General features: G+C 37.6%; 1 protein-coding gene across 5 annotated transcripts in view; it reads right to left on the reverse strand.

Annotated features, from left to right (window-relative positions):
* WASHC3 (WASH complex subunit 3) overlaps nucleotides 1-16,127 on the reverse strand; it is a 51,817-nt gene extending 35,690 nt beyond the window's left edge. For all 5 annotated transcript variants that reach the window (XR_014297440.1, XR_014297441.1, XR_014297442.1 and 2 more), the window contains exons 1-4: nucleotides 15,993-16,127; nucleotides 15,308-15,406; nucleotides 4,128-4,193; nucleotides 2,135-2,242 (exon numbers count right to left, since the gene is read on the reverse strand). Coding sequence is in view for 2 of the 5 variants with exons in the window: in XM_082666133.1 (XP_082522259.1) it covers nucleotides 2,135-2,242; nucleotides 4,128-4,193; nucleotides 15,308-15,406; nucleotides 15,993-16,043 (324 nt within the window). In the remaining 3 variants the exon portion in view is untranslated. The remainder of the gene's footprint in view (nucleotides 1-2,134; nucleotides 2,243-4,127; nucleotides 4,194-15,307; nucleotides 15,407-15,992) is intronic.
* Nucleotides 16,128-22,683: the final 6,556 nt, after the last annotated feature.

Genomic DNA, 22,683 nt, shown 5'->3' on the forward strand with positions numbered 1-22,683 from the left:
TAAGTGAGCTGACTGTAATGTCAATGGAAATTCTGTGTTAAGCAATACTTCAGTCCATTTCAAAATATTTTACATAAAATATACCAACTAAAAACAACGGAGAAGAAATTAAAAAGTTGATTTCAATATTAAGAACATGCTGAACATGCTGATTTTATTAATCCAATCAAGACACAATTTTAGGACATTTTTAAAACTCAGGAAGCCAACAACACTTCATAAATTCTCCAAATGAATTAATATACTATTTTTAAATAAAACTGCCAGAATATCAGGTCATTCTGAATTTTAGATAATTCAGTTGTGATTACTCATAATCAGTTTTTTGAGACCTTAAATAGGCAAGACCAACACAGCTGCATAAGTTTTAAAATACATATTATAGATGGCATGCACAATAACACCTGGAAAAATTAATATTAAAAGTTAGATACCATTTTAGAAATTTATAGAAACATATGACAGTTAGTATCCTCCAAAGAATAATTACTAGGTAGGGTGGAAACATTTAATATTTTTTACACATGCCTTGTTCTAGAGAAAGAATGGTCCATCTTTAACTGAAAAAACCTTGTGAAGTTAAACTCCTCTAAACATCTGGATTTACTCTTGTATATTATATATAGTCCAGTGGCCATCATAATGGAATTTGTTATATTAAGTGGATGTTAAATTTTCTAATATCTAATTATTAAGTAAATGGTCATCTAATTCATTCCCCAAATACATAATATCTCTAAATATATGGCTCATCCCACAGGGCCTTGTACCACATGTACTCAATATGTTTAACAAGTTCAACACAGGTGCTGGAGACAGTGCAGTGTAGCATATAAGAGCTAGGATTCTTGACACCAGATTGCCTGGGTTAAAATTCCAGCTCTTACAGTTTACCTTCAGCAAGTTACTTAACCTCTGTGTACCTCATTTGACGTATCTGTAGACATAGGGCTGTTGTGAGAATTGATTTAATTTATAAAAAGCACTTAGCACGCCTCACACAGTAAAAACCTTTACATGTTTAGTTATTATCATCATGGTCAACACCATCATGATCTAAAAAATATCCTGTGAAAAGTACCTCCAGGTACAAATGCAGAATTCCATATAGATAGGAAGTCTGCTTGCTTGGTACTACTTGTTAGACCACCATTTTAGTGATTATTTTATTTTGGATTTTAATACCTCACTGAGATACACTAGAGATTATCTGTTCTTAAACAATAAAGAATTTTTATTTCTTGAAATAAAAAGTCATATAAAATTTAAATTTATACAGAGCATAAATGAACATTAAGACATTAAGAAACAAACACAAAGCATGGCTCTTACTAGGATGTTGATTTAAACAAATCAACTCCCAAAACTGGTATTTCTTAGATCAGGATCTCTCAAATTTCAAGTCTACAAATCACATAGGAATCTTGTTAAAATGCAGATTCTGATTCCTTAAGTGTGGGGTAGAACCTGAAATCCCGCATTTCTAACAGGCCCTCAGGTGATTCTGAGGCTGCTGGCCCATGGAGCAGACTTCAGGCAACAAGGAGTTAGATATTACCAGGGAATTATTGTTAATTATATTGTATATGATAAAGGCATTGTGGTTACACAAGAAAATTTCAGAACTTTTCACAAGGAATTATACAGGGGTGAAATAACATGATGCCTGGAATTCACTTCAGTAAGTGACAAAAAAAGATGAAGCATTTGCAACAAAATCTTAACTGGTGAATCCAGGTAATGGGCATTTGGGTATTCATTGTACTATTCTATTTTTGTTCACGTTTGAAAGTTTTTATAATAAAACATTTAAAAGATACATTTCTTATAAGAACTAAGAAAAAAACTTCCATAGTGAACTTGAAGAAAACAATTATATTCAAGATTTTTCCTAGTTCTGTATAGGTTTTCTTTTTTTTATAGGCAAGAAAAATATTAACTTTAGGAAGCCCTTCAAAATAACAAATGAAAAGCTAATAACTTTTTTTCAAACTTCATTTTCTATCTTAAGGTTTAAAATATTACTATTCAAAGTATTACATTTTTATTTAACTTCTTTCTTCAAACCTGCTGATTAGGTCTATTTGGTTCAACCAAGATATCTGCTCATGTTTCCCGGAACTTAAATACTTACCTGTGATTGCTCTGAAGTGGTTTCAGAATGTGTTTCATTTGTGATCCTAGTGACACTTACAGGAGATACTTCAAATGTGACATCATCTAGCCCTGGGATAGATGACAACTGAGAAAAGAAAATTAATGTTGGTATATGAGGATAATATTAGGTTCTTAAACACTAAGTTTCTAAGTGTGTGTGTGTGTGTGTGTGTGTGTGTGTTTTAAATAGCTGTCTTAAGTTTTTAAGCCTGTAGAAATAGGTTTATAAAATCTCATCTTTGGTTGAAATTCTCCATGCCATAAACTACTTAAAAGTGAAAGGCATTCACAAATAAAATATTTTTGAAGAATTTCTCACCAATCTAATTTAGCATATCACCATTCTTTCTCAGGAATTATTTTTAAAATCTAAGGAATCCTAGTGTAAGGAATGAGAGCATGGGATTTGGAGTCATATTGCCTAGGTCTAAGTCACAAAATATGTGACGCTGTGTAAATCATCCTAGGCCTCAATTTTCTTACCTGTAAAGTGGGGATAAGAAAATCTAGCTCACAAAGTTGCAAAAAGATTTTTATTAAACATATTTTGTTACCCTTCCCCTCAAAATGTGCTTTGTAGCACATTTTAAGTTTGAATAATCTGGGAAATGACAAAACTCTTGCCACATTTTAATGTATGATATAGCTTATTCCTTTTTTTTTTCTTTAGTAACATCACTGAATGTTACTAAAATGCATTATTTTTCATACACAAAAAATGAGCATGTTGTCAGTGGTTAAGCATTTCAGGTTGGATTTGCAAGATCCATGCAAACCCTCTTTTCTGATTTCATCCTGATATCAATGATATACATTTGTCAAATGTTTGGTTAACTCTGAGGATTAACTCTATGGCCATGGAAAAAATTAAGGTTAATCTGTCCATATGGCAACTTAACTTGTGACCTTGAACTCTAACTTAAGAATTCCACAAACATTAAAATAATACACATATTCATTATAAAGAATAATGAAAAACCAATGGTAATAAGACCTGAAGAAGCAATATTCATTGAGAACTGTTGACTGATGACAGTATTTAGCACAGTGGCTATGGCCCAAATAGTTTCAAGTGGGTATGGCTACTAAGAGACTATCTTGAACATGTTCAAGGCCAAGTATCCTAAATTACAATCTACAGAAATGTTCTGAGGGAAATACAGTGGCTGAAGTCCACAGGAAGATGTAGAAAGTACAAGCTAGACATTCTGATCCTTATGTTAAAAGATATTAGTCATTTCACTTCCTTATAAACATTCAATACATATTTTTTCAGATCAACTTTTGGATAAAAGGACAAAGTCACATATGTATAGCTGATTCACTCTGTTATAAAGCAGAAACTAACACACCATTGTAAAGCAATTATACTCCAATAAAGATGTTAAAGAAAAAAAAGGACAAAGTCACAAAAATATACTAGCATCTCCATTATTTTATATAGAAAAGGACACAAAACCTGCAAGCTTCAAATCAAACAACGCTTCTATTTTTGCTGTTATAAGATAAAAAGTTATCTTTTGTAATTTCTGACATCAAAATTGGTATTCTTTAGCATTTAATATATTTACAAATGGAAAATAGGTGATATTTTCTCCAAATTTTGCTCTGGAGACATGTAAAGTTTTACATAATTTTTCCTGTGTTATCAATGATTACTATTAAGATAATTGTGAGTTTTCCATCAAATGAAGTAAACTATGTAAGAGTTCAATTTGTTAACATGCTACTCATTATGCTTTTGATTCAAATAATGAAAGAAACATTTAAACAGACTCGGTTAGTGGTTCATAATGAAGATCATTTCCTTTGCAATTATAATAAATTAAACAAAAGAAAACACTGCACCATTTCATGGATGCAGGAGCTAAATTGAATTCATCTCTAAACGCAATTAAAGTTAAGTGTGACTGAGAAAGCTGGTATATGTAGAGCAAAGTTTATCCTATAAATTATTCAGAAATACAAACCTTTGCATCTAAAATATTGAGAGTTGTTTCAATTTGCTGGATACGAAGAGAAAGGTCTGCCAGTTTCTGGAAAAGAAAGATTAGAAACAAAAGAATGAACTCCAAAGGGAAAAAAAAAAAGAATAAAGTCTGATTAAAAATAAACTGTTAACAAGGATAACAAACAGCAGATTTGAAAATAATAAAAACTATGGTTTAAATATTTGTGATTTTCTAACATACTACTCTCTTATTTATATGAGTAAGAATGGGAACTCAAGTATTCTATTAACTTCATTAGCATGCTTCATGGTTATTTTATAAAGCTGTATTCACAGAAAAGAAAAAGTTACATTTTCAGCCTTATCAAACTCATTATCAGAGCCATAATCAATCACTGGGACCAGAATGTAAACTCCTCTGAGGACAAAGGTTTTTATTCACTGTTATACCCCTAGTGCCAGAACAGTACTGGACACTTAACAGAAGCCTAATAATTATTTGTTGTTGAATGAAGGAATTCTTCACAGAACACAAGAATAAAAATTAGTCCAAAACAGAATGGAACAGTATCTGCCTTTATAAATTACTTAAACACATAAATATATACAATTAGTCCCAAATACAAACTTTTCAAGTTTGAAAAGTAAAAAAGGATGAAACTGTAAGATGAGTAGTTAATGCTGGAAAGAATTAAAACAAAGAGAAAAAATAAGAAAGAATACTAAAAAAGCAAAAGGAATCAACCTACCATCAAAATCTAAGATAAACCAGAACCAAGAACTTACCATGCTCTAGTTATTCTGTACAATTAAATTAGCCATATATATACTCCCACACAAATAAAAGTAACATCATAAAATATGATCCATAAGAACATTTATTTAAAACTCCCTCATCCTAAACATTATTAGTGACACAGCCTACAAGCAGTTGGCCAGTTTACTAGTTGGCAGATGTGCAGCATTCTGATTGCTTTCTGGGATATTATCAAGATCTTGACTAACTCATAAGCAGAATTTTAACACCCCAAGAAATGATCATTTTGCCCATATTTAGAGGGGGAGAAAACTGAAAGCAACCATAGAGTAGTTAGTACTTCTTCACAAGACACTTATTTTTTAGATGAGCATTCTTGATATCTACAAAGATATAATTTAGAAATAAAACATTAGAATCTAGTTTTAATGGCATTTGAAGTTAAGTTTAACCTTGATTTCTAGGATTTGTTTACATAAGGCTTTGATACAAATATAAACACAGGCTTATAAAACATCATATGGATAAATTCCTCTGCAAATTATACGTTTTCCTGAAAATCACGGAAATTAAATTTTGACAAATCAGTCATTTAATTCACTGCAGAAGCTTAGTAACTGCAGAAATCCCACAGCAAGTTAATTTGTAAAGTGAATAATTTCTAACTTATTTTAAAATGCATACATTGTTTTGATTAAAATAAGTGAACACAGAAAAAGAAAAAATGAAATAAAAATTCATTTTTGTTTTAATATATTTATATAAATATGTACTTTTAAGCAATAATCATCATCACTGTAAACATCTGAGCATTTACCTTAGTATGCTACACTGTATATGCAAGTATCATTTGAAATCTCACACCAAGTCTATGAAGTAGAAACTATTATGATGCCAATTTTTTTTGATGTGGACCATATTTTTTAAAAATAAATTTATTTATTTATTTCATTTTTGGCTGCGTTGGGTCTTTGTTGCTGAGTGGGGGCTACCCTTCGTTGCGGTGCTTAGGCTTCTCACTGTGGTGGCTTTTCTTGTTACAGAGCACGGACTCTAGGCACGCGGGCTTCAGTAGTTGCAGCATGCAGGCTCAGTGGTTGTGGCTTGTGGGCTCTAGAGCGCAGCCTCGGTAGTTGTGGCGCATGGGCTTAGTTGCTCAGCGGCATGTGGGATATTCCCGGACCGGGGCTCAAACCCGTTTCCCCTGCATTGGCAGGCAGATTCTTAACCACTGCGCCACCAGGGAAGTCCCTGTGAACCACTTTTATTGAACTTGTTACAATATTGCTTCTGTTTTGTTTTTTGGCTGTGAGGCATTAGGAATCTTAGCCCCTTGACCAGGGATTGAACCTGCACGCCTGCACTGGAAAGCAAAGTCTTAACCACTGGACCTCCAGGGAAGTCCCTATGATGCCAATTTTATTTTTTAATTAATTAATTAATTTTTATTGGAGTATAATTTCTTTACAATGTTATGTTAGTTTCTGCTGTACAATAAAGTGACTCAGCTATATGTATATATATATATATATACATCCCCTCCTTCCCCCTCATCCCACCCGTCTAGGTCATCACAGAGCACCAAGCTGAGGTCCCTGAAATACACAGCAGGTTCTCACTAGCTATCTATTTTACACATAGCAGTGTATTTTTGTCAGAACTAATCTTCCAATTCATCCCACCCTCCCCTTCCCCCACCCGTGTCCACATATCTGTTCTCTACATCTGCATCTCTATTTCTGCCCTGCAAATAGGTTCATCTGTACCAGTTTTCTAGATTCCACATATATGTGTTAATATACGATATTTGTTTTTCTTTCTGACTTACTTCACTCTGTATGACAGACTCTAGGTCCATCCACATCTCTAAAAACCTAGTTTCGTTCGTTTTTATGGCTGAGTAATGTTCCATTTTATTTATCCATTCATCTGTCGATGGACATTTAGGTTGTTTCCATGTCCTGGCTATTGTAAATAGTGCTGCAATGAACACTGGGGTACAAGTGACTTTTTGAATCATGGTTTTCTCAGGGTATATGCCCAGTAGTGGGATTGTTGGGTCGTATGGTAGTTCTATTTTGTTTTTTAAGGAACCTCCATACTGTTCTCCATAGTGGCTGTATCAATTTACATTCCCACCAACAGTGCAGGAGGGTTCCCTTTTCTCCACACCCTCTCCAGCATTTATTGTTTGCAGATTTTTTGACGATGGCCATTCTGACCAGTATGAGGTGATACCTCATTGTAGTTCTGATGTGCATTTCTCTTTTAAAGATGAGAAAACTGAGTCTTTATACAAGTAAAATAATCTGAACTCAAACACTCGAACTCCATATACTAAATATTTTTGAGTGTTTCAGCTTGTTAAAGCATGATGCCATAGACTCTGGGTGTTGATGTGTCAATGCAGACTGTAACAAACTGAGTGTAATAAATGTACCATGCTGGTGGGGCATGCTGATAATGGGGAATGTTGTGCACAAGGGTTGGGAGTGGGAGTCAAGGAATAAATGGGAACTCTATACTTCCTGCTCAATTTTGCTGTGAACCTAAAATTGCTCTAAAAAATAAAGTTTAATTAATTTTTTTAAAAAGATGGAAAATTCCTGAGTATTGCATAGATATAATTTTTGTTATTCAAAGCTAATAAATGATCAACCTGCTTCTCACTAAAACTATGATGCTATTGTGCTGAATACTGGGAATCAAAATTTTCTGATCAAATTTCCTAAAATAGATGCTGTTTATCTGGAATTATTTAAAAAGATAGGTATTAACATTTTTTTCAGGATTAGATCATAAATTGTCTTTAAATGGATACTCAAATGTTCACACAAGATAGGCTAAGGATTGAAATACTAGTCTTAGAAAATAAGGGAATAAGGATGAAAATGTTTATTCAGAAAACTACTTCTTGATAAGGAAGATTAAAGAGGCTTGGGAAAAAAGTTATACTTTCCAGAGCAGTAATTCCCAATTTTTTTTGGATGCAAATTCATCTGGTATGTCAATCTTTTGCTTTGGCACTCATTTTACCTACTTTCATCTACTATTATCAAAACCTCACCAAAATGAAATGACCTGGTTTTTTAATAAAACAAGATTATATGAATGATTTATTCATGCAAGACACTGATCTAAGCATCAATATATTTTAGTTATAATTTATCTGAATATTCTTGATATCTAATCTAGAAACAACGGTAATTGTGAAGTCTAAAGAAATCTGAAACAACTGTAATTTAATAAAAAAAAAATCTGTGCTTTCTATTGGTGAGTCATAGGTCCTAATACTATTGTGATTTCTGTTGACCAAATTTAAAGAAAATGTGAAATTTAAGTTAAAGGTAAAAAAATATATATACATGATTTTTTTCCCCCATCCAAGTTCATGTACCCCAAATTCAGAACCACTATGTAAATGATTTTCTGAAAATCAGATCAACAAAAGGCTTTTCCTCTTGGCTAGGGAAGATCTTTGCTGTGGATAAATCATGTTTTTTAAATTATCCATAAAGGTATTATCTATCTTCTCTAGAGCTGGTTTTTGAGAGTCTAAAATATTAAATATGCTACCTGTTATACAACTTAATGCTTTAATAAAGGATATATTACTATATCACGATTTTGAATTTTTACGTATGTAATTGGTATCTTTTGTAATCTACACATTTTATTTTATGCATTTAAAAACATTTATTTCATTTCACTAGACTGCCGAAGGATCCATGGCACATTTAAGAACCTCTGCTTTTCAAAGATTATTCAGCATAATAAATGTTTCTGAGTCTGTCCCCATGTAATTATTGCTATAACACACATAAATATGTACTTTTTAGAAAGCCACTGTCACTTGACAAAATACACCTGGCTTCATTTATGGGCTGCTGAAGCTCATTTCTAAGATGTTTATGTTTTCTGCATTTTCCTTCTAAACCACTAGGCCACCATAAGGTAGGTTTCTCAACCTTGGCTCTATTGATGTTTTGGGCTGGATAATTCTTTGTTGTGAAGGGCTATCCTGTACACTACAGGATGTTTGGCAGAATCTCTGACCTCTACCCACTAAATGCCACAAAAACTCCCCAACTGTGACAAGTAAAAACATCTCTAGACATTGCCAAATGTCCCCTGGTTGAGAACTACTACTCTGAAGTGTAGATGACTACAGATATATTATAAGTAACATGATCAATAACAGTAACTGTCCCCACCTCTGAAAGTTTCAGCAGAGAAGAAATAGAAAGGTAACAATCTTTCCCATCCATTTAACCATCCATCCTCTTTATAAGGGTTTAAAGCAAACCTGAAATACCTTGATTTGGGACAAGAGGGGAAAATACAAGGTACCTAGTTTGTCAGATAAGTTGAAAACTTCTTGATGCATCCATCACCCGCCTATTCCTAAGGCAGTGCATTTTATTGAAGAGAAAAAAAGAAGACAAAGGAAGAAATATGGAGTTAACAGTTGAACATGGGAAAAAAAAACACTGTTGGGTTTCCCCGGTGGCACAGTGGTTGAGAGTCCACCTGCCGATGCAGGGGACACGGGTTCGTGCCCCGGTCCGGGAGGATCCCACAAGCCGTGGAGCGGCTGGGCCCGTGAGCCATGGCTGCTGAGCCTGCGCGTCCGGAGCCTGTGCTCCGCAGCGGGAGAGGCCATGGCAGTGGGAGGCCTGCGTACCGCAAAAAACAAAACAAAACAAAACAAAACAAAAAACCACTGTGGTATTTCAGGTTTGTAAAATATCCAATTTGCATATCCAGTTCTTTAAAAGAGAAACTATTTTAAATTAATGGATCTCTTGGTATACCACTTTCGGTTGAATATGTCCTGGAAACCGGAGAGAGAAGCAATCCACGGTTTTACTAAGCTTCATCTGACACTTAAACCCAGCAGTTGTAAAAGTTATAAAAGCAGTTGTAAAAGTTGTAGCAGAAAATAGGGTTTTAAGCAAAACATTATTTGGTTGAAGGTTAAGTCTGATGGTGGGCTTAAAAATTGGATGTAGGGCTTCCCTGGTGGCGCAGTGGTTGAGAGTCCGCCTGCCGATGCAGGGGACACGGGTTCGTGCCCCGGTCCGGGAAGATCCCACATGCCATGGAGTGGCTGGGCCTGTGAGCCATGGCCGCTGGGCCTGTGAGCCATGGCCGCTGAGCCTGTGCGTCCGGAGCCTGTGCTCCGAAACGGGAGAGGCCACCACAGTGAGAGGCCCGCGTACCGCAAAAAAAAGAAAAAAAAAAATTGGATGTAGATTTCTTTTAGGTCGTATGAAAATTCTCAGCACTTTTTGCCTGTACTTAAAGATTTTTTAAAAAAGAAACATTTTAGAATATTTAAAAAATGACTAAAACCCCAGTATTCTAGGCATGTTACAAGTCTGAGTCAAAGTAACACACCTGACTGCCCTGTTTATTGATACTGAGTACTTTTAAGATTCACAGTAAGGTTAAACTTCTGCTCAGTCTTACCTATGCTATGCATAGACCTTGTGTCGTCCTCCACCTTCCTCCATTTAAAATTTGCAGTCCCTGTGGACTTCCACAAGATTTTGCTGATAAGGGCCAGAATAGAAATGCTTACTGGAGACTTGTGAGGGAGGAAGAGATGACTCTAAGTAACTCTGCCAATTGGGTCTGATTCAACTACTTTCCTTTCTCCGTCTTCTAACTTTTCTCCTACCTTGGTTCTAGTCATTACAAGAGTTACAAAGTGGCTCAGTATCCAGAAAGTTTTTAAAAAGCTACGTTCTTCACTTTTCTCTTTCTCAGAGAACTTTAAAACCAGTATTAGTGATGAACAGCCCTAGCAATTGGTTTCAAATTTAATTCCCATTTGAGTTTAGCTGTGACTGAAGTTACTGTTTGGGTTTGGTTCAAACCAGATTATGTGAAAAAAACAAAACCAAAACAAACAAACAAACAAAAACCTCCAAAATCAACCCCCCCCCAAAAAAAAACCCAAACCCACCCAAAACAAACCAAAATCTACCAGGTTTTCTTTTTCCTCCAGTTCACTTCCAGTTCAAAAAGTAATAACTGAGGTTCATTTTTTACTAAGGGAAACAAGAGTTGTTTTGGTTCTTGTTTAAGTCTTTAACTAAACAAGGCCCACAGGTCTAACAGGTGCTATAAACAAATAACAACCCATTTTGGAAAACTACATTGATCTTAACTAGGGAGAAAACGACACTTTGTGCTTGAATAACTATATTATATCCTTGGAATTTATCATATCAAAAAGACATTATATCAAATAGACATGGCATAGTAAAGAAGAGAATACAAATCTAAAAACTAAATTTTAAAATAGCTTTAAAGACGCTGCAGTCTCTCCCTTGAAAATGATGTAAATATGCATCATATTCAGATCAGACGGTGCAATAGAACAGAAGACTGAGACAGTTTTGTTTTTACCAGTTAATAGATCAGAGTTGGAATCCCAGCTCTTTTAATTTCTAGCTGTGTGACTGTGGTCAAGTTAGAGCAGCTACTGCAACCATAAATACTATACACTCAAATACATGGTGAGTGAATGAATAAACGACTAAGCAAATGATTTAAGCCTCTCTACATCTCAGTTTCTGTATTTCTAAAAAAGAGATAATTGGACCTCTCTCAAAGAGCTGGTCTGTGATGATTAAATACATGTAAAGCACTTAGTACAATGCCTAGCACAGAATAAGCACACAATAAATATTAGTTACTGTCATCACACCAAGTATTGATAAAAAGTCTACAACTGACATAAACATCCAAACTGTTACAATATGAATTCTAAATAATGAGTTACAGTCAACCCTAGATTATCAACCATTAAGGAGAAAAAGGCATAAGCTACCTTTAAATTCCATGAATTTCTGGTCAAAAAAATTTTTTCTAGAGTTCAAGGAACAAATAGGAAATAGTGATATAGTCAAGACAGCCAACCGTTTTGGGGGGTAGTGGAGAGAGGAATAGAAGGAGGGAAAGAGTGAATCATGAGGCTTTGATAATGCATAAGCAATCAATAAGGAAAAGACAATTATTATATTTGATCTAGTCTTCAGCAAATAACACTCACTCCCCAGGCACTGAAAACTGTTAGGCCCTACAAAGGTGCGGGGCTATCCCTACCTCAGGGCAGCTCTATGAAGCTGCTTTCACAGATGTGTTTGTTGGTTGTTTTGTTGTTGCTTACTTTTTAAACTGGAGATGAGAAGTATGGGGATGGAGTATTCGCCCTTCTCTGCTAACAATCCTGGAACAGTCTTTCTCCAGATACTTCTCCACCCTACCGTGGTATACAAAGTGACGGGCTAAATCCTTGGCTTACTGCTTTTCAGTCAGTCAATTCTTTATGCCATTTATAGAGGCAGCAGTCCAAGATAAAACTCAGGGAAGCAAGCACCTAGACTCTGAGCCTGTTAGATAAAAAATATTGACTTGAGCCCCTTACTCTATCAATCATCATATCACATTTCAATTTCTTTTGTCTTAATGAGAAGGCAGAAGTTATTTTGATAACTAAACAAAAACAACAGCTGGAACCTTATACAAGTTAAAATAGTTTTCCTGTCTCCATGCAGTTTTTATTAATATATCTAACAAAAACTATACGCTAAGGCTCTACCTCATATTATTTATAAGACAGAATGAACTGAATATTGGTTGACTCAATTGTGAATTATCTCATTTTCCCCCATTCTCCCTATTTTTGGGGTGTGTGTGTTATTTGCTTTATTTTATTTTATTATAAATTTATTTTATGTATTCACTTTTGGCTGCACTGGGTCTTCGCTGCTGTGCGCAGGCTTTCTCTAGTTGCGGCGAGCAGGGTCTACTCTTCGTTGCGGTGCACGGGCTTCTCGTTGAGGTGGCTTCTCTTGTTGTGGAGCACAGGCTCTAGGCGCGTGGGCTTCAGTAGTTGTGGCTCGCGGGCTTTAGAGCACAGGCTCAGTAGTTGTGGCGCACGGGCTTAGCTGCTCCGCAGCATGTGGGATCTTCCCGGACAAGGGATGGAACCCATGTCCCCTGCATTGGCAGGATTCTTAACCATTGTGCCACCAGGGAAGTCCTATTTGCTTCGTTTTAAAAAATTAATCACAGGCCATCATCTAAAATTCTAGAAACAATAAATGCTGGAGAGGGTGTGGAGAAAAGGGAACACTCTTGCACTGTTGGTGGGAATGTAAATTGATACAGCCACTATGGAAAACAGTATGGAGGTTCCTTAAAAAACTAAAGATAGAACTAGCATACGACCCAGCAATCCCACTATTGGGCATATACCCTGAGAAAACCATAATTCAAAGAGTCACGTACAGGGCTTCCCTGGTGGCACAGTGGTTGAGAGTCCGCCTGCCGATGCAGGGGACACGCGTTCGTGCCCCGGTCCGGGAAGATCCCACATGCCGCGGAATGGCTGGGTCCGTGAGCCGTGGCCGTTGAGCCTGCGCATCCGGAGCCTGTGCTCTCCAACAGGAGAGGCCACAAAAGTGAGACGCCCGTGTACCACAAAAAAAAAAAAAAAAAAAGAGTCACGTACCAAAATGTTCATTGCAGCTCTATTTACAATAGCTAGGACATGGAAGCAACATAAGTGTCCATCAACAGATGAATGGATAAAGAAGATGTGGCACATCTATACAATGGAATATTACTCAGCCATGAAAAGAAACGAGACTGAGTTATTTGTAGTGAGGTGGATGGACCTAGAGTCTGTCATACAGAGTGAAGTAAGTCAGAAAGAGAAAAACAAATACCGTATGCTACCACATATATATGGAATCTAAGAAAAAAAAAAAAGGTCATGAAGAACCTAGGGGTAAGATGGGAATAAAGACACAGACCTACTAGAGAATGGACTTGAGGATATGGGGAGGGGGAAGGGTAAGCTGGGACAAAGTGAGAGATTGGCATGGACATATACACACTACCAAACATAAAATAGATAGCTACTGGGAAGCAGCCGCGTAGCACAAGGAGATCAGCTCCGTGCTTTGTGACCACCTAGAGAGGTGGGGTAGGGAGGGTGGGAGGGAGGGAGATGCAAGAGGAAAGAGATATGGGAACATATGTATATGTATAACTCATTCACTTTGTTATAAAGCAGAAACTAACACACCATTGTAAAGCAATTATACTCCAATAAAGATGTTTAAAAAAAAAGACAAAAAAAGGAAATAAAAGGTATACATATAAAAAAAATTAATCACAGGACTTTTATAGTAGCTTAACAAGCATAAGTTAACAATAATTAAACTGACAAAAATTGGTATTCACTAGTTAACTTCTTGGGAACATTCCTATATTGTGCCAATCACAATGCATCTGGAATGGAGATACATCATACATTGTACAAAAAAGTAGGAGACTGGCTAGGACTGGGAAGTCTCTGGGTATTCTCTGGGTATTTCCTGTAGCAGGCCTTGACTTCTGAGTGAAATCATTTTAATTTCTGTATAAAGCATCCTTGAAAGTGTATTTAGCTTTAAGTGGTCACTATCATACCAGTGTGGGGCTTTTCTCTAGTCTATGGACAGAGCACAGTCAATGGTCTTCTTTAGTATTCAAGCATTTATATGTATCCTGTTCCTAGAACACAATAATGTCCCCAATGACAACAATCTTGACTCCCACACTTTTTAGGCAGCAACCACCCCTCTATGAACAGTCTCTATTCAAGGACTTGATTGTGGAGGATACTCAGTCACATGGCAAACAGTAACTTCAGCACTCAGGAAGTTCACGACAAAATGGAGCCCTAAGGTTTAACATGATCCTCAAGTGGTAAAGAAGACTGATAAACACCTTTTGGTTTCAGACGACTGTTGTTCTATTTCCTTGTCCCCCTTCTCCTTTCTTAAACCCAATTTCAACCCATGCTTCCCATTTTCCTCCCCACTCTCTTTTTTAGCTTTTTATAAGACAGGAGTCCCTGGATCTTGTACCTCACCTGTAACTGGGTTACTTAATCCTTACTTCACAAGTCATTTGCAGAAAGTATTTTTTTAAAAATTTTCATAATGATATTTGATGCCTCAGTTATGTTTCTAGGCTACCTCCCCATCATCTTTTGGATCAAGCAATGTAAAATAATTTTGATATAAACTGAAACGATGTATACTTAAAATGTAATCTTTGGGGTAAGAGAAACATAACTAATTTCAAAATAAAAAATGTCTTTAAGTGTGAAATCTTGGAATTCCTTTTGCTTTAACCACAAACCTTCCTGAACTATTTCATAAAGCTTCTAGAAAATTAATTCAGCAGAGATGGGCTGTAGAAATGATGGTAAGAGAATCAAAGAGGATTTAACGTAATGTTAACATAATAACTGGTTGACAAGAGGTTATGGTACATGAATACATAGACTGTAATTCTTGTTTTGCTCATTTGTTACCTTCAGAAGTGCAAGGTGACATCTGGGCTACTCATTAAACGAGTATCACAGGACCTACCTCCTCACAAACTGTAGAAAATCGGTTGAGGAACTGTACAGTATGCACCACAAACTGGTTTAGAAATGCCACCGTTCTTTTCTGTTGAATAGCTGGCACCTGTGTCACGTAAAAATAAACATGATCCATACAGGAGGAACGTACACCGTGCTATCCCCTGGATATTAATAATAACGGGGCGTTTTGCTGTGTGAGATGAGTTACTGAAAGTACTGTCAAGAGTCATTAACTTGTTTTCCTAAACTGCAGGGGTGGGGTGTCCGAAGGTGACAGAGGCTGCAAAGTTTGAGAATGGGCTCTGGATTCACAGGTGTGAACTTTCGCAGGTAAAGGCAACACACAGAAACACACGAAAAACTCAAGGGCCGAATAAAAGAGGTAGGGTTAGAGATCGGAACCGGCCCGTGTCGCCAGCGCTTCACTCTTGACGATAGGGACTTGTGACCCGGGAAGCGTAGGCTGGGAGAGGCAAATTACCCCCGCCCCCCTTAGACAGCTCGGGAGGGACCCCTTTTTAATGTGGACTGTGGGATTCTCCCTCCCGAGAGAGGTAGAAGACAGGCCCAGGCCAGGGTTGAGCAAAAAGAGACACGGCGTGGGGGGGAGGGGTGTCTCTCTGGAAACTCGGCGTCCCTTCCCCATCCTCCTCCCAGGTCGCCGAAGTCCAACTCCTTCTTTTACAAACCTTAGTCAGGTCTATGCCTGACCCCATGAGAGGAAGCCCATCCTCATCCATCTCCTCAGCGGGCGGGGGACCCAGGGCTCACCCACAAACCCCTCCCCGACCCGGCCCGCCCAACCCGGTAATAGCATCCGAAAGCCTCCCCTAGTCCCCGCCTCCCGGGCCCTTCCCGCCGGAAGGAAACGCCTCCCCCAGCCAATCACTCGGCGGCTCCCGGGGAGCCCGCCCCTTCGCACGGCAGTCTGGGATTGATAGTTCTAGCTCCGGATTGTGACGTCGAACGAGGGGCGTCGGGTGTAGCAAGGGTGCAATTCTAGCAAAATCTTAAAAAGCCTCTCCCCCTGCCACCCCCCCCAAAAAAAAGTAAGGCATCGCGTCTGTTTGAAGTTATACCTGCTTAGTCTCTTCTACTATATACGCAACTAATTCATTCGTTAATCAAAAGAAGTATATATATATGTATATATATTTTAACCGATTAAGTGCCAGATACTCTGCTAGTCCCTGTGGTGAATAGACTGAATCAGATTGAGCATATGTATCTATCTAAAGAGCTACAGAAACATTATCCTCAGTCGGACAATTGACAAAAGTGTTTTTTCTAAGTGGTTTAGGTTCTTAAAAAAAAAAGACAAATGCAATGCTATAAGATGTAATTTCTAGTTAATAGAAAAGTGGGAGTGTCTCTCTGCCTCCTAGGAGCCTTGATCATTACTGTTCATCAGTCATCCATAGCTCCTGACAGCAGCGCCACTCACAACTTAACTGAATTTCCAGGGCTGTTAAAAACAATTCTATAGCTAGAAGTCTTGGTCAACTGCCAGAAATCCTCTGAAATATATACTCCCTTCCTCCAGGCTCTCTCTCATTGGATTTCACTTACAATAGTGAATTTTGGAGACAAAACAAGTAAATTGTAATGAATACTGATTTCAAAGGGCAGAGACTTTAAATGCCACCTGCAAATATCCATTAAATTTTAAAAGTTTTAAGAATTTTTTAATAGTTATCTTTCTTTTCATAGCAGATAACTAGAAAATCACTAATTTTATCATGAATCAGTTCTTGGGGGTGGGGGGGGTGGGGAATGATGATCATTGGCTTCTTATGGGTTTTTTCCTGCTCTGCTTCAGGATGAACAGTTAGAGGGGTATAGTGTTGGTTCATAATAGTGGGAAAATAAATTTAAATGTCCCCTATCCCTGCTACACCCATCCCTCAGGAGTGATACAAATCATCGATTGGGACTTGGTTAAGTAAAGGAATTCTAGCCTAGTTATTCATTCTAGGCTATTTATAATCTAGCCTAGTTAAAAATCCATTGTTTTAGGCTCCTTCTTTTAATTGTGCCTTTCCTAACTTCACTCTCAAAGTTGGGTTGTAGGCTTATGTCCTCTAGGCAGCAGACAGGATTCCTCCCTAAAAAGTGGACTACCTCAAGAGATCTGAAGATATCTACAGTTAGAGGGTCCCCAATAAAACAGCATATAACCTAATGACTAAGGAAGCCTGCTTTCTTTAAGGGTGGGGTGGGGAAATGTCCTTCTGCTGCGTTGTACCCAGGGACTTTAATTTATGGAGATGACTGAGTGATGACAGAGAGGTAATTGCCATTGAAAGAATGTGTTACTCACATTTCCCAAGAGAAGGGGACCTACCATGCCACACAAGGCCATAGGGGAAACACCAGATTTTGGTTAGGAGGCAGACAGAAGCAGGAACCAGGGGAAAGCCTAGGCCAGATCCTTTACTGGAATTTCTTTGGGAAAGGCAAGTCGGGGCAGGAGAAACAGGTGAAAATTGGCTGGTATGAATGATTCCAGTGGGCTTTGGGGCATAGGAGTTGTCCCTGTTGTCTGTACCTGGCCCTGGGTTGATTTAGGGCAGTGGAAATATTGGCTTGATGTAGAAGAGTTTAGATAAGGAGGTGGTTGGGGGTAATGGGCTGGATTGGTTGGTTTGCATAAGAAAAACATGCTTCCAAGTAAATTGTTTGACTATCTTTGGGAATTAGCTAGCCCTGGGAGAGGCAGTCTTTCCCAGGGTCTGTAAGTCCACAAATGCCAGAGCTTCAGGGATACAGAAATTAAGAAAATATAGTTAATATAACTGTTCCTGTGATGAACAGATGCTAAAAAGACAATTACAGAATCCAAGAAAACACAGAACACTCACCCTCCAGTATGTGACCTTACAGGTAACAGTTTCAGCAAGGCACCTCACTCCTAGGTGTAGAGTCTCATTCAGTTTCTCAAGAAGGGATCAGAGGGGAAGGAGTAGCTGCCTGGCTATGCAAACCAGGGGGGAAGGTATTTGGGAGGGAGAGGCTAATTGTTCTAGGAGGGACAGTAGTCTTAAAGAAGGATCTTATTTCCCTGTCCAGGGATTGAACCTAGCCGCCAGTCCACCAGGGGCTAGAGGCTAGAAGCATAGTTCCCTTATTCTTACCCCTTTGGAAAGCAAAAATGTTTCAAGGAGGCAAAAACTGCAAAACAGGTACAAAGTTTATTATTAGAGACACAACACACAGAGAAACTATTTATTTAACTCAGAAGCAAGGGAGAAATAAGCACCCAGAAAGAGTGTGGGTGTCCCCCCCTAATGAGGAGGAGTGCAGTAAAGAGGTGATTTAAATCACTTATATAGGACAGTCCTTCCGGGTCTTTGTTTATCTTTGGCCAGTTACAGTGTTTCTTTTTTCACACGCGACTGGTCTTAGGACCCTCTCCAAGATGTCTGCACAACTTTTTGCTAAGATGGATCCCACTGCAGAGGCCTGTGGGTGCATGTCCACAAATATTATGGGGTGGCACCCCTCCCTTTTTGACCCCCAAGGAGCCTTCCTGCACATGTGTAGACAGGGAAGTTTTCCTTGACCTCAGGAGCGGACATCTTTTCTCTTTACTTTAGCAGAGCTCAGCTTCTGCCACTAGCTTTGTCCTTGGAGTTTCTGGGTGAGAACAAAGCTTCAATTTTACTCCACTTGACAACCACCAGCTGTCTGGCCCAGAGGCCCATCTATCTCCTACCTCATAATCATTCCTCATCCAGACTCTCAATCAAACCTCTTGTTTTAATAATCCCTAAAACATGGTGTCCCGCTTTAGAGGGAACTGGTGCCCCTCCCAAATCCAAGTGTCTTCTAAACAGCCACTTCTTTTAATCCATATAAAGCTCCTTGCTTTCATCCCTCATTTGATACCTAGCACCTTGTGACCATGTGGTACTGCCAACCTATTTGTAATTTCTTTGAGATCAGAGGCCAATTTCCATTTCTTTATATTCCCTTATACCTATTACAGAGCTATGCACATGATAGATAGAAGTATCTGCTTATTTTTAAGTTAAGAATTTATTATAGGGAATTCCCTGGCAATCCAGTGATCCAGTGGTTAGGACTCACCGCTTTCACTGCTGGGGCCCAGGTTGGATTCCCTAGGGTCGGGGAACTAAGATCCTGCAAGCCTAGCAGTGTGGCCAAAAAAAAAAAAAAAAAAAAGAATCTATTATAAGAGTGAAATATTTATTTAAGGAAAACATAAAGAAAAAAGCATAGGAAGGAAAAAGGTCACCCATAATCACTCTTCTTGGAACTAACGATTATTATTTTTATGGAGCCAGGGTATTTTATCTTGAATTCACGGTCAGATTTTTTCCCCATTGGTGGGGGTATTAATGAGGTGGGCCTCAGTCATTTGCTTTGTACATCTTCTGTAGTACTCTGTCCTTTTCATAGAATAACCTTCTCCATTTATTTAAAAAAAAAAAAAAAAGCAAATGATGCCACTATCAGCTGCTTCCAATTAACCTCCTCTGGCAGTTTCGGTAAATGACTCAGCACCTGGACTCCTTAAAGAGGTCAGGTTATTTTGAATCACAACCTCATAAAATCACTTAACGCTACTCTGTAGGTTCAATATAAACATTTCTTCCTGTAGCCTTGTTTCTAGAATTCAAAATGATCATGTTAGAACCTTTGCTATTACCTTTTTAAAAATGAGTGGGCCGGAGGGTGTGAGCCAATTAGTCTAGGAAGGTGGTTCACAATATTTTCCAGTATGATAAGCCCTTTTTAATAGAAAAAAATTTGAGGAACCCCAGACGATTGTGGCTCGATATTTAATATCATTGATCAAATACATACGCATTGTTGAGAATTTGAAATGGGAATATTAAATGGAAATCGGTTAACTATATTGGGAAATTCATCTTAAAATCCCAAATTTTCATTCAAAGATAGTATTTCACTCCTTTTTATTTTCCAGGCCAGGTTCTATTAGTTTTCCTATAATATATTGCTTTAGAAAATCTTGCCTTTTACTTTTTACATAGGCAGGAATAATTAAAGTATTCTGGCTTTCATCTGAACTAGAGTCAAACCTGGGGTCACAAAATAGATGACAGGCACACCTTGACATGAAGGAACGTTTTAACCCTCTCAAGATTCTGACCAAGATCTTCAAAAGCCACTCTCTTTGAACTGGAGGGAAGGGTTCATTGGCAGGTTGATTCCTCCTACTACCTGTTAATGGGTGTTTTGGGGGAGGAAGTGGGGAACGGCAGGACACCTGAAGTCAACGTCTGCTAGAATTATGTGTGCAGTTTAATTTGGGGGCAGTCTATGTTATCTCAGGACCCCAGGAGTTCATGGCTTCAAAGGAAAAAAGAGGATTATGATAGTGGTAATATAACTATTGAGAAACCCTTTCAATAATTTCATGTCTTCCCAGTTATTTGCCATCAACAGGTTGGGACCCAGGTTTTGTAAAGATTATACACACATGTAAACACAGCTACTGTGGTAGATGGGTGGAATGATAGGGAAAGGAATAGGTCAAAAACACTGACAGAATTCCAGAACTGCTCCAAGGATTTGGGGTTTAATGTATTTGGTGGGGAGGTCCAGGATGGGGTGAGACTTCTGAAGTAGCTGTATATAAGATCAGATCCCGTACTTGCTCAAAATTACGTGCCAGGGAAATCTTACTAGAACTCTATGGATTTCAAGTGAGGGATGCTCGCACAGATGTCCTCTATGGTACATCAATTTGGAGAGAAATGCAACATTAGCTGTTCACAACACAGCTTGAGGCACTTGTGTCCAACTCTCAGGAGAATCAGCCCTACAGAATATTTAGCAAAGTATTTAAAATTCCAGAGAGTCTAAATCTTAATGGGAACCCCCACCCCCTTTTTTGTAGGCTGGAAACCAAAGTGAACTAAGCTATTATACAATTATTAGGATAAAATATACCTGAGTTATTTTATCTGTAATAAGTAAACATCTAGCTTTCATTAGTACTAGTGGAAGAAAGAACCACCAATTAACCAAAGAAGCATTAAAGGAAGAAAAGATGGTAGAAAGTTCTTTAAAAAATAACTTATATTGGTCTGGTTTAAACTTAATGTCAACTAAGAAATTCATTTCTTACAGTTATAGTTTAAGTAAAAATGAACCAAAATGAACTAATTTGTTTAGACAGTTTCTACCTGCTTTATCACCGCAGTATAATTTATCATTAGTTGCCTCTGGCTTATTTTAGAGGTTAGTTAGTTGTCTGGGGCTTATTTCCTTTATACACTGTCTCAAAAACAGAGATTTCCTAAAACAGGATTAGAAAGCTCTTCTTGAGATGGTTGCAGAGATTAACCTTAATTTTGGCCAAAGTCTAATCTTGTCTGGATTTGGCTCAGTGATAAGACAACAGCTGTGTTTATAAGAAAGATCAAAGTTTTGTGTTTAACTACCATTTAGAAGCGAAGAGACCAGCAGCATTTATTGTCTTTTACTACAAAGGAAGGAAATAGGCACTCAACTCAATATAGCACTAAAAAATGCAGTTGGTAGAAATGCTTATTTCGTACAACTTTAAATCTATTGGGTTACTCAAATTGTTTGCAAAGGCTGAGAAAACTGGTGGCCTCCCCTTTCACTTACCATTGTTCATATGGATTTTATAAGCTCATATAAGTGTTACAAGTCCCAAGGTAGTGTATTGTGTTAAAAGTTAGTGGAGAAGGCAAACAACTTTATAACAAAGACATGAGTTATACAGAAATAAGCTCATCCAAAGAAATTTCCAGGCAAACGTAACTCGATCCTCATAAGGGCAACAATTGTTTTTACTAAGGTAGTTCAAAGAACAGCTGAAAAGGTCAGCAAGAAGATTCAATGCTTTTGATTTCCCATGAAGTCTGTGTCCATGCATGCAAAAGAAACTGGTTGAGTTTGAGTAATGGATATGTCATCAAATGTGTATTCGATTTTGTTTTTGTGAAATGAGATTCTCAAAGCTGATATCCTAATTATTTTGTTGTGTTACTGTGCTTAGTGAACAAATGGTTGCTATAAATTAAAGCCACGTTAATAACAACGACAAAACTTCTACCTATGTTTTATATGGCATATTTCTTTAAATGTATAATTAGAAACAAATGTTAGCTGTTTTGAAATTCTTTTCCAATGCCTTGTTAAAAATAAATGTTTTTGAATGAGCAAGGTGTTAAAGAAACAGGGCGTTCTCTCCTGTCCCTGTTGTTGCGCATACCAACAGCTTAATAAAGATATACTGGAACAGAATGCTGCTTCTGAGGACCTGACCAGGCTCTTACCAGGAATATGTGGAAATGGACCATCATAATAGTCATTTTTACTTTAAAATATTTTATTTGGGCCCAGAACTAAGGGTATTAC

The sequence above is a fragment of the Grampus griseus genome (genome assembly GCF_964374135.1).
Source record: "Grampus griseus genome assembly, chromosome: 11".
Classification (NCBI taxonomy): domain Eukaryota; kingdom Metazoa; phylum Chordata; class Mammalia; order Artiodactyla; family Delphinidae; genus Grampus; species Grampus griseus.